Source organism: Oncorhynchus nerka, linkage group LG7, assembly GCF_034236695.1.
Source record: "Oncorhynchus nerka isolate Pitt River linkage group LG7, Oner_Uvic_2.0, whole genome shotgun sequence".
Classification (NCBI taxonomy): Eukaryota; Metazoa; Chordata; class Actinopteri; order Salmoniformes; family Salmonidae; genus Oncorhynchus; species Oncorhynchus nerka.
The window spans coordinates 38984553-39010378 of record NC_088402.1 but is presented as its reverse complement, the minus strand read 5'-3'; the positions used below and the strand labels follow the sequence as shown (position 1 = coordinate 39010378).

At 41.9% G+C, this 25826-nt stretch overlaps 4 protein-coding genes across 6 annotated transcripts; 3 read left to right on the top strand and 1 right to left on the bottom strand.

Moving 5' to 3' along the window:
* Positions 1 to 734: 734 nt before the first annotated feature.
* On the bottom strand, positions 735 to 4654 carry psmb13a (proteasome 20S subunit beta 13a). Its single transcript, XM_029663461.2, has 8 exons — positions 4519 to 4654; positions 4061 to 4154; positions 3751 to 3848; positions 3423 to 3563; positions 1846 to 1961; positions 1641 to 1699; positions 1281 to 1432; positions 735 to 1143 (listed from the first exon to the last, which is right to left on the bottom strand). Exons 1-8 carry the CDS (start codon positions 4578 to 4580, stop codon positions 1032 to 1034), a joined length of 834 nt encoding a protein of 277 aa, XP_029519321.1. The 5' UTR covers positions 4581 to 4654; the 3' UTR covers positions 735 to 1031.
* Positions 4642 to 7420, top strand: LOC115131618 (proteasome subunit beta type-6-B like protein-like). The gene is made up of 6 exons (XM_029663463.2): positions 4642 to 4790; positions 5313 to 5383; positions 5786 to 5917; positions 6328 to 6457; positions 6554 to 6698; positions 6996 to 7420. The coding sequence occupies exons 1-6, from the start codon at positions 4758 to 4760 to the stop codon at positions 7121 to 7123; spliced, it is 639 nt and encodes a 212-aa protein (XP_029519323.1). The 5' UTR covers positions 4642 to 4757; the 3' UTR covers positions 7124 to 7420.
* A 942-nt stretch (positions 7421 to 8362) lies between these two features.
* psmb9a (proteasome 20S subunit beta 9a) lies at positions 8363 to 12436 on the top strand. Its single transcript, XM_029663457.2, has 6 exons — positions 8363 to 8677; positions 8903 to 8970; positions 9089 to 9220; positions 9422 to 9551; positions 11712 to 11853; positions 12003 to 12436. The coding sequence occupies exons 1-6, from the start codon at positions 8624 to 8626 to the stop codon at positions 12128 to 12130; spliced, it is 654 nt and encodes a 217-aa protein (XP_029519317.1). The 5' UTR covers positions 8363 to 8623; the 3' UTR covers positions 12131 to 12436.
* Positions 12437 to 12531: 95 nt separating this feature from the next.
* Positions 12532 to 25296, top strand: LOC115131611 (antigen peptide transporter 2-like). Of its 3 annotated transcripts, none has more exons than XM_065020490.1 (12): positions 12532 to 15063; positions 15172 to 15286; positions 15483 to 15613; positions 15866 to 16071; positions 16483 to 16680; positions 16891 to 17019; positions 17277 to 17465; positions 17610 to 17783; positions 18027 to 18186; positions 18276 to 18412; positions 18638 to 18869; positions 24682 to 25296. In XM_065020490.1, exons 1-11 carry the CDS (start codon positions 14535 to 14537, stop codon positions 18842 to 18844), a joined length of 2175 nt encoding a protein of 724 aa, XP_064876562.1. In that variant the 5' UTR covers positions 12532 to 14534; the 3' UTR covers positions 18845 to 18869; positions 24682 to 25296. The 3 variants fall into 3 exon arrangements, with proteins under 3 accessions (XP_064876562.1, XP_029519316.1, XP_029519315.1); XM_029663456.2 differs by lacking the exon at positions 24682 to 25296 and adding an exon at positions 19503 to 24447; XM_029663455.2 differs by lacking the exon at positions 24682 to 25296 and having other exon boundaries at positions 18638 to 19242.
* Positions 25297 to 25826: the final 530 nt, after the last annotated feature.

The window sequence follows — 25826 nt, the reverse complement described above, 5'->3', positions numbered from 1 at the left end:
AAGAGTCACAGGGAGAGAACTACAATGAACAACAATATAAAACGCAACATGTAAAGTGCTCGTCCCATGTTTCATGAGCTGAAATAAAAGATACCAGAAACGTTCCACACGCACAAAAAAGCTTATTATTTCTCTCAAATGTTATGCACAAATTGGTTTACATCCCTGTTAGTGAGCATTTTATATTTTGTCAAGATAATCCATCCATCTGACAAGTGTGTGATATCAAGAAGCTGATTAAACAGCATGATCATTACACAGGTGGACCTTGTGCTGGGGACAATAATAGTCCCTCTAAAATGTGCAGTTTTGTCACACAACACAATGCCACAGATGTCACTAGTTTTGAGGGAGCGTGCAATTGGTACTGTGACTGCAGGAATGTCCACCTGAGCTGTTTCCCACCCATGGCTGCGCCCCTGCCCAGTCATGTGAAATCTATAGATTAGGGCCTAATGCATGTATTTCAATTGACTGATTTCCTTATATGAACTGTAACTCAGCAAAATCATTGAAATTGTTGCATGTTGCATTTATATTTTTGTTCCGTAAAAATGTTATGCTGTATTACATTTGAAATATCTAAATCCCCTGGATTGTAATAGCAGGCATTTCTTCATTGGTGCACCATGGAAATATATATATATATTTTTTTAACATTAAGATTCCGTGAGCTGAAACTGCTATAAGGAAAGTGGAAAGCTAAAAGTGAGGAGGGAAAACTCAGACACGTATTCATGAAAAGTAATGTAGACTTTTTATTCAATCAATCACTTTCCAATATTTCACCCAGTGCCTATAGACACAGCTATAGCCTAGACCTGCTATACCTGTTCAAAATGTATTGGTGACTACAGTTCATTGAACTAAGATCTTTATGTGACAATGGTTTTTTTATGGCTTTGCATTGTAGTGTCACCTAGCAGTCACATCTTGTCATTATTAGGTGTATTGTATTCACTGATTTTATGCCTGAATATTGTGATAAGCCTATGTGTGGCTGTAACTTTGTTGTTTCTTAGTGGTCAGGTTCAGGCGGTATCCATCCGCTGGACTGTCTCCTGCACTACCTCCAGCTCCAGAGGGACTATTTTCTCTGTCAAAATAGACGTTGTACCTGGGCGATACTTGTATCTTCTCTGCCTGAGTAAAAGAAAGAGAGATAGAGAGAAGATAAGATAGAAATTAATCACTGTTCTGTCAACAACAACAAAAAATTCTCAAATATGCTGTTTAGAATAATCGTTGAAGCAGAGTCTGAGGATGGTGACACCATTTACCTCTTGTCTTTGTACTCTGACTCCTGGTACGGCCTGATGTAGTCCACCCCCTGTTTAGTGATGACACAGATATCTATGTTGTTGCCTGAGCCCAGGTCACTCATGATGCCAGAGTGGATGGCATCCCGGACCAACTCCTTAGCCTCTTCTAACTAGAAGGGCATAGGGATGAGGAGTGAGTGAAGGGATTGGAATGGGGGAGGTAGGTCTGTAATACATCCAGCTTAATGTAAACAAACCTGATGCCTTCTTTATGGTGAGTCCAATGACTTAACTCTTGAGACTTGAAGTCTATTGATGTGATGGCATATGAACTACATGTATGACAACCCCTAGCCCGCCTAAGGAAAAGTCACTCACCTCCATATTAGGTTTGAATCTATCCTCCAGAATCCCCAGAGCGGCCAAGTCACCAGACCCTACACAAAACACAAATAGGAATCAATTAAATGTCATTATTTATAGATGATTCATGACTAGTCGATTAATCAACTAATAATGGCCCACACAATAACAGTATATGGATGTATGCTTATGTATGCTTGACACAGTAGCAGTCCCTCACCCATTGCAAGGTATGGCACATTGTCTATGCTCCCATAGGGCCCCACTGTGTAGAGGTGATTACCGGTGCAGTCCACCCCTCCGAGGATTAGACTGGCCCCTATCTGGCCCTGGTACCTAAACATACACATATGAGATACATTATGAACAAACAAGAATGACTATTTTGAATCAAACCTATCTGACATGAAAGGCGGTTACATTGGAGCGGCTATAGTGGTGGATGAGGCGAGTTATTTCAACAGAATGTGATGTTTAAAGGGGCCATCTGCATTTGCTACATCCATTTTTGGACTTTTAAATCAATGATATTGTACCTGTTGATTCTTGAAGAATATCACTTATAAATGCCTCATGAGCTTAGTTAAACTGTCGTACCCGTATCAGAACCCAAAATGGAATACTTTTTTACTCCAATGTTTATAAACAATGTCATTCTAAATAAGCACTGTATAGCCTCAAAACATGGGCCTAAATTCAACCAGTTCAGCTTTAACCCGCAATAACCGACAACTGCATAGCATATCATTGTTTTTGTTTAGGCAATGTCAGAGGTGTAACTGGATTGGAGCTGTCAAACCCAGAAGCGGCGCCGGGCGTTATACTGTACATATCACAGACATTGCCATAGGATGCATTAGTAGAAATACCATGCAGTCGTGTTCGAACACCCGAATGTGTGATGTAATCTATTCTACACCTTGATTAGGCTGATAAAAATCCTTATTATTTTGTTTTTTGATTTTCAATTTGACCACACGAGCAGCTGCTCGCCGATTTGACAGCTCCAACGCAGTTACACTTCTGACATCGGCTGAATAAAAACAATTATAAACTGGGTGGTTCGAGCCCTGAATGTCGATTGGCTGACAGCCGTGGTATATCGTATACCACGGGTATGACAAAACATTTTTTTTTTTACTGCTCTAATCATGTTGGTAACCAGTTTATAACAGCAATAAGGCACCTTGGAGGTTGGTGGTATATGGCCAATATACTGTACCACGGCTAAGGGCTGCATCCAGGCACTCCATGTTGTGTCGTACTTAAGAACTTAAGAACAGCCCTTAGCCGGGGTATATTGGCCATATAACACACCCCCCCGGGACTTATTCCTTAATTATATGCTATGTGATTGTTGGTTATCGTGGGTTAATGCTAATTGATTCTAGGACATGGTAGTAAAAATATATATAATTTTGATCTCATGGATGGTCAGTCCTTACATCCATAGCTCTGTCGATGAATTTGAGAGTGGTAACATTTCTCCAGCCCCATCCCCTAGCTGTTTACCAAATCAGTGGTTGGGTGCCCGCTTTTTCGTATTTTGAACTGCAAATTGCAGTTGTTCTATTGCAGTGGTTCTCAACTCCGTTTCTTGAGTACCCCCAACAGTACACATTTCTGTTGTGGCTCCGGACAAACACACCTGATTCTACTAATCATCAACCCCTTGACAAGTTGAATGAGGTGTGTTTGTCTGGGGCTTCAACAAAAATGTGTACTGTTGGGGTTACACTAGAATTGGAGTTGGGAACCACTGCTGTAATGGAGAGTGTTAAAGACACACACACACACCTGAATAGCATGTCCTGTAATATGTTTACTGCCATCACCACACGTGGGTTCCTGCCACTGTTCATAGAAAAGATGGTGAGGTTGGAGGAGAGCAGGTCGGTGGTCTTCTCTGTATCCGCTGCAGTTCCTGCACCACAGCAGCTGAGAGACGGAGTAGACAGGAGAGGTCAGGAGAACAAGGGATGTGTGGGCATGGATATCTCAAATTAAAGTGACAGCGTACATTTGTTCACTACTCTTTCACTTCTCTCTTCCACACATGACAATCAATTCCATTCTAAACATGTCACACGCGGACCATCCCTTAAACTGGTGTAGGCCTACTCACTACATATTGGGGGAGATGTAGTGGATCTTGGCACACATCTTATCAGCCACCACTTCACCTGAGGTGGCCCGCGTGTCTGCTCCCAGAACCACTCCATCCTGCACAAACAAGGACACAAAGAACACTCCATTTTTACTATCAGTACACACAATTCATTTCCATCATTATTGTTTTTTTTTTAAAGTCACATAAAGACAGGCAAGGATCATAATAATATATCACTATATAAAATGTACTGACATACTCCCACTATATGGAGTCTTCCACTTATTAGAGACGCCTGCCCTTTATCAGCGGACATCGCTCTCACCTTGCACACTACTCCAGCTATGGTGGTCCCTGTCTTCATAGGCTTAGGTGCCTTGGTATGTCCTCCCTCAAGCAGACCATCCAGAGCAACATTTCTATTTGATAAAGATATAGACTAATCAAACACACTTTAACACAATACCAATAGTGTACCACAAATTCTTACTAAGAAAAGCCTTATCTAATGATGACCAGATCAATACATTTACAATCAGCTGATTAACACATAGAAGTATGACTTTCATTCAAATAAAATGCAGAAAGAATCCAATTCAACCTTTACAATTATGTAGACTTGCGGGTCTTTTTAGAAAGAATATTTACACGATTATACAAGATACGTTACTTTCACTTTTGATATAGGCTTGGTATGAGAAGAGAGAAATAATTACGAAGTTCACTATTTACCCCAAAAATACGAAATGCTATTATCCTTAAAGATAAGAAGGGAAATCATACCTGGAGACGTTCTCAAAATTAAATCCCGATGCAGGTGTTTCGACAACATTTGATAGCGCCATACCTGAAGAACTTTATTTTGCACTCAGTGCTTAGATTTTGACTTCACTACAATCGCGCATTTCAAGTCCCTGGAGAGGTCGCTATTTCCTTGACATGGTGTGACCATATGTGACTGGGGGACGCAGTTTTATCCGTATTTTTCATCGGTGTTCGGGAAATACTGGAAATAAGACTTTATGGACACTCAAATCAAAGGAGTTAGCACAGGCGTAAGTTAATTGTTTTTCATATTTTGTACATGATCATTTTATAAATTTTCATAAATTGAAGCTGCGATTAACAGTGCATTTTGGGACGGACGTACCCGAATTTACACTGAGGGTTTTAATTCTAGGTTGCCTTGTTGATTTTGTCATTAATTCATCTCAGTAGCCTAAAGATGAACCTTCAAGGAAAACGTTTATGCATTTAACCTGATAATAATAGACTTATTTCATATTTTCCGACGAACAAAGTGCTGAATTTACTTTCGTTTTCGAGTCATTCATCTGCAACTCAAGCTCAGGGTAGAAATTAACCTACACCTTACCACTGATCTAGGATCAGTTTAGCCTCCCCAAATCCCAACCATAGTTTATCCATTGACTGTAAACTTGATCATAAGGAAAACTAACCTTAAATCATATATTATAAATATGTCATAAATATATTATTATATGTCATATTGTAATTGTATGCTGCCCCATCTAACTGATTATTCATTTATTTATGATTTTTAAAATCTCCTACAGACCACCATCTTGGCGGTGACGTTCAATGGAGGGGTTATCATTGGCTCAGATTCCAGGGCATCCATCGGAGGGTAAGGAGGAACTTCAAAACCTATTAACACCTGGAACTAAATTAATCATCTTGCCCCTCCTTTCCTCTATACGTCTTTATGATCAAATACAAGTCTGTGACACGCAACATATTAAATAAATCAGCCATCACTTACAGCAATATATACATTTAAACATGTCACCAGGAGTCTCTATCTAATATGTCTCCAGGAGTCTCTATCTAATGTGTCACCAGGAGTATCTATCTAATGTGTCTCCAGGAGTCTCTATCTAATGTGTCTCCAGGAGTCTCTATCTAATGTGTCTCCAGGAGTCTATCTAATGTGTCTCCAGGAGTCTCTATCTAATGTGTCTTCAGGAGTCTATCTAATGTGTTTCAGGAGTCTCTATCTAATGTGTCTCTATCTCCACTTCACCCACAGGTACTACGTGTCCTCTAAGACCATCAACAAGCTGATCCAGGTTCATGACAGGATATTCTGCTGCATCGCCGGCTCCCTGGCAGACGCTCAGGCCGTCACCAAGGCTGCCAAGTTCCAGATCTCCTTTCACAGGTATGGACCACCCTGTCCCTTTCCCTGTCTCTGTCCTTGTCTGGTTCAACATAGCTCATGAGTGTTGATATCCAGCTAATGAAGCTTGATTGATGTGTAATTGATTTGTATTATTATCAGCAATAGGGACACCTCCATTTTAGATCTGGTCTTAGTAGTAATGTGCAGCCTACATTTACCAGAAGCTCTTTTCCAGAAAGCAATTAGTATTAAGTGCCTTGCTCAACGGCAGATTTGTTTTCACCTAGTCAGCTCGGGGATTCGAACCAGCAACTTTTCGGTTACTGGCCCATACCTCTTAACCACTAGGCTACTGCCTCTTGAACTACGATAGACATAGAAACAAACTGTGGAATCAATCTGATCCTGAATGATGACATGTCTTCTCTGTGTCTATCCTGTGTGATAAGTATTCAGATGGAGTCCCCTCCTCTGGTGAAGGCAGCAGCGTCCGTGTTGAAGGAGCTGTGCTACAACAACAAGGAGGAGCTGCAGGCCGGCTTCATCACTGCAGGCTGGGACAGGAAGAAAGGGCCACAGGTGATGCCATGGGGCATAACAAACAGACATAGAATAGAGCACGATAGAATAGAACACACACACACACACAATTTCTAACCGTTATTTCACCTCTAGGTTTACACGGTGGCCTTGGGCGGTATGTTACTCAGTCAGCCGTTCACCATCGGAGGATCAGGGAGCACGTACATCTACGGTTACGCCGACGCCAAATACAAACCTGACATGAGCAAAGAGGAGTGCCTGCAGTTTGCTACAAATGGTAAAAGTAGATTTTTCCTGTAGAATCTCATAGGCTTCATTGTTTTATTAGAATGGCACAGTTTTCATATAGGATAAAAGACGCCAGATAAGACATTTTATTTGATTGAAAACATCTTCCTGTGGGACAGGAGAGTGATTGTAGGATGGGTTTGCTATGGGATTATTGGCACTGGAACACAAGAGAGCTGTTCCTGAAAAAGTGGACAGATATGGTCTCATACCCATCTCTACCTGCTTTCTGATCTATTTTCCTATCTTTCCTCCCCTTTGTTTTTCTCCTGTTCACCCCACCTAGCTCTGGCCCTAGCTATGGGCAGAGACAATGTCAGCGGAGGCGTGGCACACCTGGTAGTGATCACCGAGGAGGGGGTGGAGCATGTGGTCATCCCTGGAGACAAGCTACCCAAGTTCCACGATGAGTAGAGTGACACTACAATCAACCAATCAGTGACACTCTGTGAGATGAATCTTCACTCAATCATTCACGGTTGTCCATACATGCAGAACTTGGTGTTCCTATGCCTGACTATTCACATCAGTTTTGGGACTGCGGATTGAAAAACAATCATGATTTCCAAGAGACCAATGTAAAAATCTTCTCTGGTTCTGCCTATGTGTTTCATAATCTACACTGTGTTCATGTTGTTTATGTGCATTATATTTTGTTTACTTAATGACCTCTGGGTGGAATCAATAAAATCTTAAGAAAAAATATGTTTACACAGCATGTAAGTGTGTTTGATTATAAATATGTAAATCTGACAGACCCCACTATAATTGAGTAGGCTATTTCTGAGGGAATACGCCCTATTTAATTTGAGGCATCATTAGCAATAGATAATTAGTAAATATTATAAGCCTGTTATAACTAATGCATAACTGTCTGTATCTAAACCTATATATTTACAAGACAGCAACATACAAATCATTACAATTAGTACATATTGGTACAACTTAAAACTTTTATATGATGAGTGAGAAAGTGCATGATGAGTGCACAAATAGCATCCCCCCAAAATATGCTAATCCCTCACCATTACAATAACAGGGGAGGTTGGCACTTTCTCCCTCATCATTATTCACGATTCATACGTAATCATGGTCATGTCCACATGAATGTAGAATGTTTAAAAACATTCAATTCTTATGTACAATGAATGTGACTCCCAAATGGCACAATACAATATATCTCATTCATTTCTATTGGGCACAAAATATTCTGAAACACATCTGAAACAAACAGAAAATGCATCCAACACATTTAGAGTCACATGCTTGATGTAGCCATTGCGTGCTATACATATGAGCCCAAATACTTCACTTTTTAATAGTTTAATACACATATGAGTGAATTTGTCCCAATACTTCTGCTCCCCTAAAATGGGGGACATGTCCAATTTGTAAGTCGCTCTGGATAAGAGCGTCTGCTAAATGACTTAAATGTAAATGTAAATGTACAAAAAGTGCTGTAATTTCTATACGGTTCATCCGCTATGGATGAAAACACCCTCAAATGAAAGCTGACAGTCTACACTTTAACCTCGTAGTCATTGTATCATTTCAAATCCAAATTGTTGGAGTACAGAGCCAAACCAAAAACTAAAACGTTTATTGGGAAATTATATCAGCCTCTCACCTGCCGGTCTGTGACTGACAATGTAACTTTCATTTTCAGTTTATGCCAGAAAATGGTGGACGAGACAGAAATTAATGACGGTTCCTTGCTCAAATATATTTAAGAGTTGATACTTAATACAACAGTACAGTTGAATAGTAATCATTCGTGTAAGTCCTACATGAGGCGTCGTTTGGTGTTTTCTTTTTCTTTTCATTTCATTTCGCGTGGAATCAATAGGCTTCTCACACACCGTGCGCACTGCACAGGTATCAGCGCGACCAGCCACAAAACTAAAGTGCTTCAATATGTTAGATGAATCATCAGAGCCAGGGTGGCTATCCGAAGAAGTCAAAACTGGGGTGAGTATCATTTAATGACATGTTTGGACCAGGAATTGATGTTAGCCTAGAGAAGTGTTCTCATTGTAAAATCTTGGGGTGTGCATTCTGTTTTTGTTTATTTTTATTAACGTATAAACACAGTCTATTGGTTCATGTCAAAGTGAACGTAACTATGTTGAGTCATTCAATTGAGTCATTTAATTACAGCACTTAATCAAAATTGTGTCTGTGCTTTGCTTTCAGACCACCATCATTGCTATTGAGTTTGATGGAGGTGTGGTGCTGGGCTCTGACTCTCGAGTGTCTTCTGGGTAAGTCGCTGTTCCAAGTCTTAGAGAGACAATCATTTACTATGAACATTAAAAAAGTCCTCCCTCAAACCTCAGTTTTCCCTCCACCCATCCACCCTCTTCCCTCCTTCCCTCATAGGGAGACTGTGGTGAACCGGGTGATGAACAAGCTCTCTCTCCTCCATGACAAGATCTACTGCGCCCTGTCAGGCTCGGCTGCAGACGCCCAGACCATTGCTGAGATGGTCAACTACCAGCTGGATGTGCACAGGTATTACCCACTGCATGGCTATGTATTGTGGTTGGCAAAGCTCTAGTGCTATGTGTAACACATTTGGTTGAGTTAAATGTACGGAAAAGGTTTTCTAGACTGACACTGTGCATTTTCACGTGTTCTCATGGGGGGTTGCTTATATAGTCGCAGTTAAAGAATTCTACTATTGAGCTGTGACTTGTGACCTCGTGAACTCAGCATTGAGGTTGGAGAGGATCCTCAAGTTCGTTCAGCTGCCACTCTGGTGAAAAACATCTCGTACAAGTACAAAGAAGAGCTGTCAGCACATCTCATTGTTGCCGGGTGGGACAAGAGAGGAGGGGGACAGGTTAGTCATTACATTGGTATTTTGTATTTATTAGGGATCCAGCAGCTACTCTTTCTGGGGTCCAAACACATTAAAGGCACTTACATCACACCTAAAACAAAACATAAAACAGTACATCATATAACATTATTACACCACTACATATCTACAATACAAAATGTAAAGTATTACAGTGTACATGTGTGTAGAGTGCGTGAGTTACCGTCTGTGTGCGTGTGCCTGTACCTGTGCGTGTTTCTTCACACTCCATAAAGTGTATTATTATTATTTTATTTTTTTATCTGATTCTACTGCTTGCATCAGTTACCTGATGTGGAATAGAGTTCCATGTACTCAATACTCTATGTAGTACTGTCCGCCTCCCATAGACTTGGGGATTGTGAAGAGACCTCTGGTGGCATGTCTTGTGAGGTATGAATGGGTGTCTGAGCTGTGTGCTAGTAGTTTAAACAGACAGCTCGGCGCATTCAGCTTGTCAACACTCCTTACAAAAACAAGTAGTGAATGAAGTCAATCTCTCTTCCACTTTGAGCCATGAGAGATTGACATGCATATTATTAATGTCAGCTCCCCGTGTACTTTTAAGGGCCAGCCGTGCTGCCCTGTTCTGAGCCAATTGTCATTTTCCTTTGTCCCTCTTTTTGGCACCTGACCACACTACTGAACAATAATCCAGGTGCGACAAAACTAGGGCCTTTAGGACCTGCCTTGTTGATAATGTTGTTAAAAAGCGCTTTATTATGGACAGACTTCTCCCCATCTTAGCTACTGTTGTATCAGTACATTTTGACCATTACAGTTTACTCTAAGCAGGTTAGTCACCTCAACTTGCTCAATTTTCTCATTATTATTATTTTTACACCCCCTTTTTCTCCCCAATTTTGTGGTATCCAATTGCTGGTAGTTACTGTCTTGTCTCATCGCTACAACTCCCTCATGGACTTGGGAGAGTCATGTGTCCTCCGAAACACAACCCAACCAAGCCGCACTGCTTCTTAACACAGCTCGCATCCAACCTGGAAGCCAGCCGCACCAATGTGTCAGAGGAAACACCGTACACCTAGCGACCTGGTCAGCGTGCACTGCACCCGGCCCGCCACAGGAGTTACTAGTGCGCGATGAGACAAGGATATCCCTGCCGGCCAAACCCTCCCTAACGACGCTGGGCCAATTGTGCACTGCCCCATGGGCCTCCTGGTCGCGACCGGCTGCGATGGAGCCTGGGCTCGAACCCAGAGTCTCTGGTGGCACAGCCGTAGACCACTGCGCCACCCGGGAGGCCCCAATTTCCACATTATTCATTATAAGATTTAGTTGAGGTTTTGTCCCAAAATGATTTGTCCCAAATTCAATGCTGTATGTTTTTGAAATATTTAGAACTGACTTATTCATTGCCACCCATTCTGAAACTAACTTCAGCTCTTTGTTAAGTGTTGCGGTCATTTCAGTCACTGTAGTAGCTGATGTGTATAGTGTTGAGTCATCCGCATAGATAGACACACTTGCTTTACTCAAAGACAAAGGCATGTCGTTAGTAAAGTTTTTTTTTTAAGTATGAGGCCTAAACAGCTGGATTACGTTGGAGAAGCTTCCATTAAAGAACACCCTCTGTGGTGGCAGGTAGCCTAGTGGTTAAAGCTTTGGACTAGGAACCAGATGGTTGCAAGATCAAATCCCTGAGCTGACAATGTAAAAATATGTTGTTCTGCCCCTGAACAAGGCAGTTAACCCACTGTTCCTAGGCTGTCATTGAAAATAAGAATTTGTTCTTAACTGACTTGCAAAATACAATACTGACAAATACAATTAGTTCCAAAAGTTGACTCAGGGTTGGTAACAGGCTGATTAAATAGAAATGCCACATCTATAAACACTAGTCCAATCTGTATTAATTGATTTTTGTGTCCCTTTCAGGAAATGTTCTCGCATCTGGAACAGTTTAACTAATCCCTGAAGCTTAGAAGAGGTCATTTTAAATATACATTTTTTGTTAAATAGTTTTGAGTGTTTGCTCAACAAAATGTACCATGAGTACAATTACAGAATCAAACTCAGCTGCCTCAAACTCACAGTTGTTCACTAGTCTGCATAATATTGAACTTTTTCAGAGTTTGCTAGGTTGCTGTGCTCAAGCATTCCCCTCTCATTGACCCCTCCCAGGTGTATGTGACCCTGAATGGCCTGTTGTCCAGACAACCCTTTGCGGTCGGCGGCTCCGGAAGCTCCTACGTCTATGGGTTTGTTGATGCAGAGTACCGGAAGGCCATGAGCAAAGAGGACTGCCAACAGTTTGTTGTCAACAGTGAGTGACCAAAAGTGTACTTTTAAAATAAAATAAATGTGTTGATGTCCAGGTATGACCTAAACAGCATGAATTAGAAGCTGTTAAGATGTGTCATTTGTCAATAATATGCTCTCACTCGCTCTCTTTCTTCACCTCTCCTCTCTCAGCACTTTCATTGGCTATGAGTCGAGATGGTTCCAGCGGAGGTGTGGCCTACCTTGTCACTATTGATGAAAAAGGTGCAGAGGAGAAATGCATCCTGGGCAACGAGTTGCCCACCTTTTATGATCAGTGAAAACTGGCTTGTGGAAACAGTAACACTGAAGTTGTCGTAGTTATGAAACAGTGAGTGGACATATGGCCACCTTACGAACAAACAGTTCTATTAAATCTACACAGGATATAGAATGTTTGGATAGGGGTATGAATCATGCTGGCACAATGTCAAATATTTTCACTACACATGCCAGTTTCAAAATTATTCATAATTGTTATGCCCTCTGTTGAAGACACTGATTTTATTTTGGGTAGCCAGGGACCTGAAGCTGGACTGTGTTTTTGGGTGATTCACAAGTAAATTAAACTTTCCCACTTTCCCATATTTCTCAGCATGTTTTTTTCAACCCCAAAACAACTATTCAAGAAGTCTTCTGCCACCTTCAAAAGTAATGATAATTTTAGTTATTATGATTATGTCTACCATATATAATGACGCGTTCAAAGCAACTGGGAACTCGGATATCTCTGACTTCCGACTTCAGTATGTTCAAAACAACTGGGAACTTGGAAATAAACTTGCTCTGACTGGGAAAAATCGTTTTGAATGTTCATCCAACTCGGAATTCCAACTCAGGAACTCTGGCCTCTTTCTAGAGCTCCGAACTTTCTGACCTGAAGATCACTGACGTCATGATTTCACCTCGTATTTTTCCGAGTTCCCAGTTGCACTGGTGAGGCCATGGGAATATTCGTATCAAATTGTATTAATTTTAGGTGATTAGTCATCAGTTACAAAGTGGATATGAAGCCTGGCTTAAAATAATTATCCTATCGTGCTGCGTAAATTCTCCTGCTACGAAAAGTCAAATCTGACGTTAATTTGACAAAAGCTGGATTCCTTCAAACCATGACCGGTTCTTCGGCTGTCCCCATAGGAGAAACCTTTGTGGTTCCAGGTATAACTATTTTGGGTTCCATGTAGAACCTTCTGTGGAAAGGATCTACATGAAACCCAAAAGGCTTCTTCAAAAGGTTCTCCTCTGGGTAGAGCTGAAGAGCCCTTTTAGATTCTAGATAGCACTTTTTTTCTAAGAGTGTAGGGTAAAACCTGTTACCATAGAGTACCACAGTATGAGTCATAATACCCATAAAACCTAGCGGTCAAACAGTGAAATTGTTCCAATCGCTTTCCCACCATTCATATTTCCCATAGGGGATTTTAGAAACACTTAAAATAAGGGCTGTGTTTCATTTTAGGCTTACCCTGGCGGGTAATTATTTTACACAGTTTTTGTAACTGTGTAAATCTCTCTAGGACAAGGGGACTTTTATCAATATACTGTATTTGCATGTATTTACCACTGTATTTGCATGTATTTACCACTGTATTTGCGTGTATTTAACAAAGGTAAGAATCTTTGGATTATCTATCTAATGTTAATTCAAATGTAGTAATGAATAAATTGGCTACATTTCTTTCAATGGACAATTCTGTAAACTGTCTTGTGCAAGTTTTAAATTGACATAATACCTGTTAGCAAAGGTGTCAGATAGAGATGATGTGCAGGAGCTTGCATGGATTTGTAGTTTTGCATTATGTCTACTTTAATGCTGATTAGCATGTTCAAATATGAGAGTAAATAGAGCCGAATATATCGATAAAAGTCACCTTGTCCGAGACAGATGTACATGGTTATCAAAATGTAACCCCAGGGTAAGCATACAGGAAACACTGCCCTGGCCTCATAGACAACTTTTTAACTACTTACTACTTTTTTTGCTAACCCTAACCATTTTAGCTAACCCTTCCCCTAACCCTTTAACCTAACTTAACCCTAGCCCAGCTAACATTAGCCAGCTAGCTAACGTTAGCCACCTAGCTAGAATTAGTAACATATTGTAATGAAACAGGCAGGGAGCAGGTCTCGAACCCTCGACCTTCTAGCCCGAGGTTCGGCGCAGTCGACTGTGCCGCAAAAGCATTCTCGTGCGGCAGTGTCGATTTCCGCGCTTATAAACCCAGGGTCGTTACACTATCATACGTAACACATAGTACGAAATGGGTGATGGAAATCCACAAATGAATATATACCATTTGAGTGTTGTGGATTTATGTACAGAATAATATGAAATGCTAAGAGACCAGATTGAATAAATGAATGGTGGAAAAACGATGCTAGGTTTTATGGGTATTATGACACCTCCACTGTGGGGATCTATTAACCACTATGCTAAGTGTGCAAGCATTATTGTCTGGTATTTATTATGGCGCAGAATAAACGCTAAATGGAAAGGTGCTTGATATTTTGGAGAATAATGTCGCCTGAGTTTAAGGCATATGTGAAATTGAAACTAAAACGCAGACTGAAAACAGCTGAAACAATCCATTCCGTGGAAAGATCTCCGCGAATTCGCGGGTTTGACATCGCTCACCTTTTAATTAATAGGTTATAGATTAAAAACAATTATAGACGACAAAAATGATGCTTAGAACGTGCGTGTTCGCTATGGCTGTAGGTCTATGCATTGACATAACCACATTTTGCGCCACGGGTTTTGGCGCATCTATTTCCAAAACTGGACCAATAAGTTTAGACGTTTTCGGAAATCTGGTGGGTCTATGGGTTGTGGCGGGGATTCGATTAGTTATACTATTTGGTGTATCGCTACTCACACTAGGATCGATTAAAACTGTATTGAAGCGCTGGTTAGCAGTGCACTGTTTCCTTGCCCCGGTCTACGAGACCGGGCAACTGATGCTGCATGGCAGTTCACCGGAGAGCACGCATGGATCGTTGGGGGGTCCAAGTTTGTGGCTATTGTGTACGGCGGCAGCAGCTGCAGCAGCCCTGTTTTGGGAGAAAACCTTCCCTGACAGCAACGAAGAAAGTAACGGGAAAGAGAAGACACAGAAGGCACGAGTGCTGTTCACGAGAGTCCTCTACTTCTACAGACCAGACACCCTCCTTTTGGTTGGAGCGTTTATATTCCTGTCACTGGCTGTCCTCTGTAAGTATTTTATTCTTTTAACAAAAATGACTGAGTATTATATGATGATGCTCATTATGATGATGACGGCGAGTATGATGAGGATGATGACGCGGTGTGCGTTTTCAGGTGAAATGTTCATCCCATTCTATACAGGAAAAGTGATTGACATCTTGGCTTCCCAGTACAAGTGGAATGACTTTCTCACAGCTATCATCCTCATGGGGCTCTACTCTTTGGGAAGGTGAGCAGATACACCAGAGAGCTTCCTATCTGTTTTTCACCACTACGGCCTTGATCAGTTTCGCACATTACATATTGTAGTTTGTGTAATGTATGTATGTAACGGTTATTGAATACACTGATTTCACCGCTGCAAGTGAACATCAGCATCAGGTTGATTATTTCAACACTGCTACAGTTCATGGTGTCTGTTTCAGCTCATTCAGTGCAGGCTGTCGAGGAGGCCTCTTCATGTGTGCCATCAACAGCTTCACCTCTCGAATGAAAGTAGAGCTGTTTGGGGCCCTGGTGAAGCAGGAGATCAGCTTCTTTGAGACCATCAAGACAGGTAGAGACACGTTTATTGATTACCCCAAACAAGAACTAATGATCAGTATGCGATCTGTTGTCTTGCTGGAATGTGTGGCATCCTTGTTTGTTCCTGAAATGACTGTAACTGGAATGCACTTCCTATTGAACTTCCTCTGTCTTCCGATGTGCGGCTGAATATCTGTTGAACACCCCATCAGTTGGTTCTTCTATGCTCCTTGGTTATTCGATGAAGTTGCAGCAATTTACTTTCACCTCTGAACTCTCGTAGGTGACATCACGTCCAGGCTGTCCACAGACACCACTAAGATGGCCCGGGCGGTGGCCCTGAATGTCAACGTCCTACTGAGGACCCTCATTAAGATTGTGGGTATGCTGTCGCTCATGATGAGCCTGTCCTGGAAGCTCACTCTGCTCATGCTGATGGAGACGCCCGTCACCGGCCTGCTGCAAGGCGTCTATGACAACTATTACCTGGTATAGTACAATCTATCTAGAACCTAAAAGGGTTCTTTGGCTGTCCCCATAGGAGAACCCTTTGAAGAACCCTTTTTGGTTCCAGGTAGAACCCGTTCAACATAGGGTTCTACATGGAACCCAATAGGGTTCTACCTGGAACCAAAAAGGGTTATCCTATGGGGACAGCTGTGGAACCCTTTTGGAACCCTTTTTTCTAAGACTGTACTGTTTGTGTCCAGATCAGAAGGTCCTGAACTAATCTATTGGTCCCTGCGAACCCTGAAATAAATCCCTAAAATGATCTAATGCAGAAGGCCCTGACATGTTTGGTGTGAAAATACAGTACATGAGATGGTGACTGCTAAATGTACTGTGTAACCTTATAAAATAAAGTCTAGTAAATGTTATTGTGTATTGACTGTTCCTCAGAGGCTCACTAAGGAGGTGCAGGACTCCATGGCCAGGGCGAACGAGGCAGCGGGGGAAACAGTAGCAGGAATCCGGACCGTGCGAAGCTTTAACACAGAGCGGAGTGAGGCTGGTCATTATGACCACAGGTTGATGGACACCCACAATCTCAAGACCAGGCGGGACACTGTCAGGGCAGTGTACGTGCTCCTGAGAAGAGTGAGTATGCAGGGATCACTCCCTGTCCCCTTAGGCTCAGAAGAGTTGAATGCTTCTGATGTGATCTTTATGTGATCTTCAGTGTATGTACTTATGTGTGTGTGTGTGTGTGTGTGTGTGTGTGTGTGTGTGTGTGTGTGTGTGTGTGTGTGTTTGTGTGTGTGTGTGTGTGTGTGTGCGTGCGTGTGCGTGTGTGTGTGTGTGTTAAAGTTAACAGCGCTGGTAATGCAGGTGGCCATGCTGTACTATGGCAGACTGTTTATCCAGAGAGGTCAGATGAGCACTGGGAACCTGGTCTCTTTCATCCTCTACCAGTCTAACCTGGGAACCAACATCAGGGTAGGCAACTACCAGTGTGACTGTTTGAGCAAGGCGAGGCACAGGATCACTAATCAAATATATTAACTAACCAATAGTAATATTGTCATTACATAGTACATAGAATGGAAAAGTTTGATTGAAGAGGCAAGTAATACTAATGTTAGGGAATTAAAAAATAAACATGTTTAATGTCTGAGATACTGTTGAAAATTTAGTCTAACTATTGTTTATTGATTTACGATTATACATCTGTATAATACATCTGCCCTCTCCAGACTTTGATTTACATCTTTGGCGACATGCTGAACTCGGTGGGGGCGGCTGGTAAGGTGTTTGAGTATCTGGACAGAGAGCCCCAGGTCAGCACCAAGGGGACCCTCCAACCAGAGACCTTAACTGGACACGTCCACTTCCACAACCTCTCCTTCTCCTACCCCACCCGCCAGGAGCGCAAAGTACTGCAGGTAAAGCTCACCTGGGAGAAGGGTGGCAAAATTCTGGAAACATGAGAAAACCCTAACTGGCAGTTTTGCCATCACCACATTTTTTTGACTTCACGTGTACCCATTGCTAAGGTAGTGTGTCATTGGCTCCTCTGCTTGTCTTAGGGCTTCTCTCTGGAGCTGAGGCCGGGTCAGCTGACTGCTTTGGTGGGGCCGTCAGGAGGGGGGAAGAGCACCTGTGTTAGTCTGCTGGAGAGGTTCTATCAGCCTCAGCAGGGAGAGATCCTATTGGATGGACAACCACTGCACAGCTACCAGCACCACTACCTACACAGAAAGGTAGTATAGAAAGCTACCAGCACCACCACCAGCACACCTGCAAAGCAGTCATAAGACTATACCTACACAGATATTGACACATTTACATCTCTAGAGAAAGCATAGCAGTCAAGATAACCAACTTTACCCTGCCTGTATGGCTACCAACATCATATACATTTTCGCTTGAGAAGAAACATAGCATTGGTTTTGATTGGCTGATTGGTGATGGGTTTTGCCCTATGATTGGTTTTGCCCTACCAGGTGGCCATGGTGGGCCAGGAACCTGTTCTGTTCTCTGGGTCCATCAAGGACAACATTGCCTACGGCCTGGCAGATTGCTCTTTGGAGAGGGTGCAGGAAGCTGCTCGCAGAGCCAACGCCCACAGCTTCATCAGCCAACTGGAGAAGGGTTATGACTCAGGTACACTGGCAAATAGGAATATTATATATATTACTAGTGAATGACCACAAGGAGAGACTTGATAAATGTACTGTTTGTCCATCTATTAGATGTAGGAGAGCGGGGTGGTCAGATGTCCGGTGGTGAGAAGCAGCGTATTGCCATCGCCAGAGCTCTGATCAGAGAGCCACAGGTCCTCATCCTGGACGAGGTCACCAGCGCACTGGACACTGAGAGCGAACACATGGTATGGCATCCCTCCACACATAAACTAGAATGCTTTAGCCTTCCATCATTCATACGCTCAATACGGTTAGTGCTAGCGGTTTCACGTTCGTAGCTATAGCTAGCATTGACATTCTCAATAGGGTTAGTGCTAGTGGTTTCACGTTCGTAGCTATAGCTAGCATTGACATTCTCAATAGGGTTAGCGCTAGCTAGCGGTTTCACTCAGATGTTCCCTCTGTCTCAGGTGCAGGAGGCCCTGGCTAGCTGCCCCTCCCAGACCCTGCTGGTGATTGCTCACAGGCTGAAGACCATCGAGAGGGCAGATCAGATCATTCTGATTGACCAAGGAACCGTCCTGGAGCAGGGCACTCACCAGGAGTTGATGGACAGGAAGGGGGGCTACTACAAACTAAGAGAGAGACTCTTCACAGAAGACGACACGTCACATTGACCAAAGAAATCCTCCTGTTTGAACTGTAAATATTGATGTCATTTTCTCACTTTCACTCTGACCAATACTCACAACCTCCCAATATACTGTAAATTACATGCGCATCAAAAATGTATTTAAATATTGAATATAGTTAGGTATATATTTTTACTTCATAGGAGATGGACACTTCTGTTGGTGACATTTTATTATGTTATATGACTCTAGGAGTGGTTTTTATTTTTATTTGATTGTATTCTTACTATTCTTCTATTTCTTAATGTTCGATGAAGAAATAGAAGGGCAATGAGTGACCCACATTATAAAACCATTTATGATGTTCTGGAGCAAAGGTCTCTTATGTTGTCTAACCAAGGGAATAAATTATCTATTAAACATTTTAACCTCTCGCTAAACAACCTCTAATTTAATCTGACGCTTGTTTTACATTTCCTGTACACTTCCACACCTATTGTTGTGAATGCTTTTGTCGTATAGTTTAGTCATTTTGTAGTATGTATCAGTGACAGACTTATCTACAGCCATTTTGTGGCAAAGTGTAGCCTAAGCATTGGCTTAGAGATAAAATGTTTTCCCAGTATTTTTTATTGTGCATTAGTTTTTATGTACCTTTTGGTCCACATGAGTGTATACATGAGCACATTTTGTTGTGTTGCAGGATGAATGGTATTTTACCACACAGAGCACAAAGTCCCTGGAGGCCAGTCCCTTGTTCATTACCGATGTTTATGGTCGTTTGCCTGGCTGCACCACAACAAGATGTCAGCAATTCACCATCGGAGAACAATAACACATATATACACAGACCTCAGGTCAGATAATGGCAAACATTTGATCACCAGATATGCAACTAGTACACATCACCATGAAATGGCAGCAGTCAATCTTCACGTTTTGTGCACCTGCAGCACTAAATGTTTTACATTGAAGTTCTTTAGCAGACACACTTATCCAGATAGACTTTCAGTAGTGAGTGCATAATTTTTTTTTGTACTGGCCCCCCATGGGAATCAAACCCACAACCCTAGCTTTGCAAGCACCATGTCTTACCAACTGAGCCCCACAGGACCCCTGGTGCAGACATTCATCATCGAGTGGTGCAGACGTTCATCATCGAGTCATCCGAATCGTCAAATGAATCAAAGTATTGATAAGAATACGTTTTTTTTGTGTTTTTTTTGTGTGTTTAGGGGCTGCTGCAATTTGAGCACAGGACATTTGTGAGACAACAGTCATGTGGCAACATTCATCAACTCAATTATTTTCTCACTAGAAGAAGTTTGCATTGTCAGTGAGACAGATACAGTATCCTCTCCTCTCCCGGTCCCTTTAGGTTTGTGACTTATCAACAACAATTCACCTACCCACCCTACAGATACCAACAAGGAGGGAGGGAAAGCACAAAGGGGAAATACCAGCGGCCATCTCATCTCAAGACCTGGCATCACAAAATGGCCGACAATAACTTGAGCTGTATCTGACATGGGTGAAGCGAAAATTGTGTAACCAATCCGTGCCGAATCAGTTGACTTAAGTGGATAAGAGTCTGCTAAATAACTTACATTTAAAAATGTAGTGCTGCAGGTGCACAAAAAGACTGGTATGACAATCGACTTTTGCCATTTCACGGGGATGTGTACTAGTCGCAGATCTGGTGATAAAATGGTTGCAATTGCAACCACACCACATTGGAAAGACCCTTCTGCCTTTGCTTTCACTTTCAATTTAGTACAATTCACCAAGCAAAACCAAGCCAAGCCGTGGATCTTGTGACTGTTATTGAGGCTTTGATACGCTAAGCTGCTGTTTTATTTAACCTTTACTTAACTAGACAAGTCAGTTAAGAACAAATTCTTATTTACAATGACAGCCTAGGAACAGTGGGTTAACTGCCTTGTTCAGGGGCAGAACGACAGATTTAATGTAGTGCAATAAGTACTCTACATGACCAAAAGTATGTGGACACCTGATCGTCGAGCATCTCATTCCAAAATCATGGACATTAATATGGAGTTGGTCCCCCTTTAGCTGCTATAACATACTCCACTCTTCTGGGAAGGCTTTCCACTAGATGTTGGAACATTGCTGCAAGGACTTGCTTCCTTTCAGCCAAAAGAGCTACCGTGACGAGATCCTGAGGCCCATCGTCGTGCCATTCATCTGCCGTCATCACCTCATGCTGCAAGGATCTGTACACAATTCCTGGAAACTGAAAATGTCACAGATCTTCCATGGTCTACATACTCACCAGACATATCACCCGTTGAGCTTGTTTGGGATGCTCTGGATCGACAGTGTATTCCATTTCATGCCAATATTTAGCAACTTTACATAGTCATTGAAGAGGAGTGGAACAACCTTCCACAGGCCACAATCAACAGCCTGATCAACTCTACGCGAAGGAGATGTGTCACGCTGCATGAGGAAAATGGTAGTCACACCAAATACTGACTGGACTGGCTTTCTGATCCAGCCCCTAACTTTTCTTTTAAGGTATCTGTGACCAACAGATGCATATCTGTAAACCATAGATTAGGGCCCGAATGAATTTATTTAAATTGACAGATTTTCTTATATGAACTGTAACAGATGGTGGCGCCGGAGGGGATGGCTGCCGTTTTACGGGCTCCTAACCAACTGTGCTATTTTGTTTGTTTTTTCGCATTGTTTGTAACTAATTTTGTACATAATGTTGCTGCTACCGTCTCTTATGACCGAAAACAGCTTCTTGACATCAGAATAGTGATCACTCACCTCAAATTGGACTAATAATTTTTCTTTAATGAGTCGGACGGGAAGGATATAGTCCAAACACCCATACAGGCCCTCTTCCCCAGCTTTCGCTGGAGAAAGAAACTGATATTTTGCGGAAAGAGATCGGGGTGCATTGTGTGGATCAGGCGACGAGTGGCTAATCTGCCTTTGCCTTCCGTACTGCTAGCTAACGTTCAAGAGGGTGATGCGTACGGCCCAGTACATCACCGGGGCCAAGCTTCCTGCCATCCAGGACCTCTATACCAGGCGTTGTCAGAGGAAGGCCCTAAAAATTGTCAAAGACTCCAACCACCCTAGTCATAGACTGTTCTCTCTACTACTGCACGGCAAGCAGTACCGGTGCACCAAGTCTAGGTCCAAGAGGCTTCTAAACAGCTTCTACTCCCAAGCCATAAGACTCCTGAACATCTGATCAAATGGTTACCCAGACTATTTGCATTGACCCCCCCCCCCCCCCCCCCCCCCGACATTGACTCTGTACCGGTAACCTTGTATATAGCCCCGCTAATGTTATTCACTGCTGCTCTTTAATTCATTATTTGTTATTCTTATCCATTACTTTTTTAGGTATTTTCTTAAGACTGCATAGTTGGTTAAGGGCTTGTAAGTAAGCATTTCACTGTAAGGTCTACAAATACAATTTGATTTGATTTGAACTCTGTAAAATCTTCGACATTTTTGCATGTTGCGTTTATACTTTTGTATAATTTGAATGTCCCGGATTTACATTTACTATGTTACGTCTAGTCAATGTAATGTAACCTAACGTAAAGTAACATTTAATACTAATTGGAGTGGCACAGATCTTTGTCAAATATAATAAGTTTTGGTCTGAGACCAGGTTGGGACACAATAGGCTGCATTAGATTACATGTCCAGAATTATAGGTCCAAAATTTTTCCCACATTCGATAAAGATGAGCAAAACAGACTGCATAAAATAAATAATATAAATACTGAGCTACAGTTGAAGTCGGAAGTTTACATAAACTTTCAACCACTCCACAAATTTCCTGTTAACAAAATCGGTTAGGACATCTACTTTGTGCATGACACAAGTCATTTTTCCAACAATTGTTTACAGACAGATTATTTAACTTATAATTCCCTGTATCACAATTCCAGTGGGTCAGAAGTTTACATACACTATATTGACTGTGCCTTCAAAAAGCTTGGAAAATTTCAGAAAATTATGTGATGGCTTTAGAAACTTCTGATAGGCTAATGACATAATTTGAGTCAATTGGAGGTGTACCTGTGGATGTATTTCAAGGCCTACCTTCAAACTCAGTGCCTCTTTGCTTGACATAATGGGAAAATCAAAATAAATTAGCGAAGACCTCAGAAAAAAAATTGTAGACCTCCACAAGTCTGGTTCATCCTTGGGAGCAAATTCCAAACGCCTGAAGGTACCACGCTCATCTGTACAAACAATAGTACGCAAGTATAAACACCATGGGACCACGCAGCCATCATACCGCTCAGGAAGGAGACGCGTTCTGTCTCCTAGAGATGAACGTACTTTGGTGCGAAAAGTGCAAATCAATCCCAGAACAATAGCAAAGGACCTTCTGATGATGCTGGTGGAAACAGGTGCAGAAGTTTCTATATCCACAGTAAAACAAGTCCTATATCGACATAACCTGAAAGGCAGCTCAGCAAGGAAGAAGCCACTGCTCCAAAAACCACCACAAAAAAAGCCAGACTACGGTTTGCAACTGCACATGGGGGACAAAGATCGTACTTTTTGGAGAAATGTCCTCTGGTCTGATGAAACAAAAATAGAACTGTTTGGCCATAATGACCATCGTTATGTTTGGAGGAAAAATGGGGGAGGCCATCCCAACCGTGAAGCACTGGGGTAGCAGCATCATGTTGTGGGGGTGCTTTACTGTAGGGGGGACTGGTGCACTTCACAAAATAGATGGCATCATGAGGGAGGAAAATTATGTGGATATATTGAAACAACATCTCAAGACATCAGTCAGGAAGTTAAAGCTTGGTCGCAAATGGGTCTTCCAAATGGACAATGACCCCAAGCATGCTTCCAAAGTTGTGGCAAAATTGCTTAAGGACAACAAAGTCAAGATATTGGAGTGGCCATCAGAAAGTCCTGACCTCAATCCCATAGAAAATTTGCTGGCAGAACTGAAAAAGCGTGTGCGAGCAAGGAGGCCTACAAACCTGACTCAGCTACACCAGCTCTGTCAGGAGGAATGGGCCAAAATTCACCCAACTTATTGTCGGAAGCTTGTGGAAGGCTACCCGAAACGTTTGACCCAAGTTAAACAATTTAAAGGCAATGCTACCAAATACTAATTGAGTGTATGTAAACTTCTGACCAGCTGGGAATGTGATGAACAAAATCAAAGCTGAAATAAATCATTATCTGTACTATTATTCTGACATTTCACATTCTTAAAAATAAAGTGGTGATCCTGACTGACCTAAGGGAATTTTTAGGAATTGGCAGGTGCTAGGAGAAGTGGCTAGGGGGAGAAATGGAACCGAGCCTGTGTCCCATACCAACACACTGACTGCCTACGCTACTCCCTTGGACCTCTGTGTAGTCTTGCTTTGTATGACTTTGTTTTGGCGTTCTCATTTGCCTAGTTGACACACACTACCTTTTCATCAAGGTCTATGTATGTTTTCATCAAGCTCTATGTATATTTGCCTAGTTCACACACATTATCTTTTCATCAAGAGTTTAAATGTATTTTTTTAAGGTGTATGTAAACTTCCGACTGTATATTTGTATGCTCTATTTTTTTTATTATTATATTATTTTATACTAATACAATTGCTCGGATAAATAGATTTTGTTAAGATTAATGCTTTTTTGTGTATATATATTTGTTGAAATTATTGGCAACCCTGTTATCAATACTTCAATATCTCACCTTGCAAGGGTAACAGCACTGAGCCTTTTTCAAAAATATTTTATGAGATTATAGAACACACTGGGAGGGATCTTAGATCATACCTCCATGCAGAAGCTTTCCAGATCCTTGGTCACCTTCGTCTGTGCTTATGGACTATCCTCTTCAATTCAACCCACAGGTTTTCAATGGGGTTCAAGTCCGGAGACTAAGATGGCCATTGCAAAACGATGATTTGGTTGTCAATTAACCATTTCATTGAGAAAAAAAGGTCCAGGCTAGCTGCCCCTCCCAGACCCTGCTGGTGATTGCTCACAGGCTGAAGACCATCGAGAGGGCAGATCAGATCATTCTGATTGACCAGGGAACCGCCCTGGAGCAGGGCACTCACCAGGAGTTGATGGACAGGAAGGGGGGCTACTACAAACTAAGAGAGAGACTCTTCACAGAAGACGACACGTCACATTGACCAAAGAAATCCTCCTGTTTGAACTGTAAATATTGATGTCATTCTCTCACTCTCACTCTGACCAATACTCACAACCTCCCAATATACGGCAAATGACATGTACATCATGACATTGACATGTATAAAGCCACATTGATGTAAATATTGAATATAGTTAGAGATCATTTTCTCATTTAGAAATGGAAACTTCTTTTGGTGCCATTTTGTTTTGGTGTATGAGTTGTTTTGATTGTATTGCATTGCTCTATTCTTTTCTACCCTTTCTTTTGTATAAAAAAAAGGAAATGTTTGATTAAAAGAGAAGGGCAGTGAGTGGCCCACGCTATCTATTGTTCTTAGGTGACCCCAGTTGACTGTAAAACCATTTATGGAGCAATGGTCTATTAAGTTGCCTATCGAAGAGAAGAAGTTAGTTGAGTATCAGTAAGATAGCCTTAGCATTGACCTAACACTAGAGATCAACTTTGTTGCCTGTATTTTAGTTGTGCGTGAGATTTTGTCTGTGTATAGTGTGGCTTTTGGGTGTCAACATGAGTGTGTAGATGAGCACATTTGATTGTAGGACGCAATGAATGTTTCTTATTTCTACCACACAGATCACAACATCTTGGAAAGTCCCTGAAGGCCCATCCCCTTGCTCTTTGCCAATGTTTTCGGCAGCTTGCCTGTCTGCACCACGGCCAAAGCCACAACAACATGTCAGTACTCCACTTCCCACTACCGGAGGGTAATAACACATAGACCTTAGGCGATACTGGCAACCATTTTGTAACCAGATCTGCGACTGGTACACATCACCGTGAAATGGCGGCAGTCGAGTCTCTATACCAATATTGAGCGTTTCCTTTTAAGAATCC

What these genes read in the sequence shown, in the direction of transcription:
- psmb13a (XM_029663461.2), bottom strand. Translation starts at nt 4,580, where the DNA reads ATGGCGCTATCAAATGTTGTCGAAACACCTGCATCGGGATTTAATTTT. An exon ending in AATTTTGAGAACGTCTCCAG is followed by an intron (nt 4,155 to 4,518) that starts GTATGATTTCCC and finishes TTTATCAAATAG; the next exon opens with AAATGTTGCTCTGGATGGTC. An exon ending in TTACAGGACATGCTATTCAG is followed by an intron (nt 1,962 to 3,422) that starts GTGTGTGTGTGT and finishes GTGTATGTTTAG; the next exon opens with GTACCAGGGCCAGATAGGGG.
- LOC115131618 (XM_029663463.2), top strand. Translation starts at nt 4,758, where the DNA reads ATGGACACTCAAATCAAAGGAGTTAGCACAGGC. An exon ending in TTCCAGATCTCCTTTCACAG is followed by an intron (nt 5,918 to 6,327) that starts GTATGGACCACC and finishes CTGTGTGATAAG; the next exon opens with TATTCAGATGGAGTCCCCTC. An exon ending in CCTGCAGTTTGCTACAAATG is followed by an intron (nt 6,699 to 6,995) that starts GTAAAAGTAGAT and finishes CACCCCACCTAG; the next exon opens with CTCTGGCCCTAGCTATGGGC.
- psmb9a (XM_029663457.2), top strand. Translation starts at nt 8,624, where the DNA reads ATGTTAGATGAATCATCAGAGCCAGGGTGGCTATCCGAAGAAGTCAAA. An exon ending in TACCAGCTGGATGTGCACAG is followed by an intron (nt 9,221 to 9,421) that starts GTATTACCCACT and finishes TCGTGAACTCAG; the next exon opens with CATTGAGGTTGGAGAGGATC. An exon ending in ACAAGAGAGGAGGGGGACAG is followed by an intron (nt 9,552 to 11,711) that starts GTTAGTCATTAC and finishes GACCCCTCCCAG; the next exon opens with GTGTATGTGACCCTGAATGG.
- LOC115131611 (XM_065020490.1), top strand. Translation starts at nt 14,535, where the DNA reads ATGATGCTTAGAACGTGCGTGTTCGCTATGGCTGTAGGTCTATGCATT. An exon ending in TCTATGACAACTATTACCTG is followed by an intron (nt 16,072 to 16,482) that starts GTATAGTACAAT and finishes ACTGTTCCTCAG; the next exon opens with AGGCTCACTAAGGAGGTGCA. An exon ending in TGTACGTGCTCCTGAGAAGA is followed by an intron (nt 16,681 to 16,890) that starts GTGAGTATGCAG and finishes TGTGTGTTAAAG; the next exon opens with TTAACAGCGCTGGTAATGCA.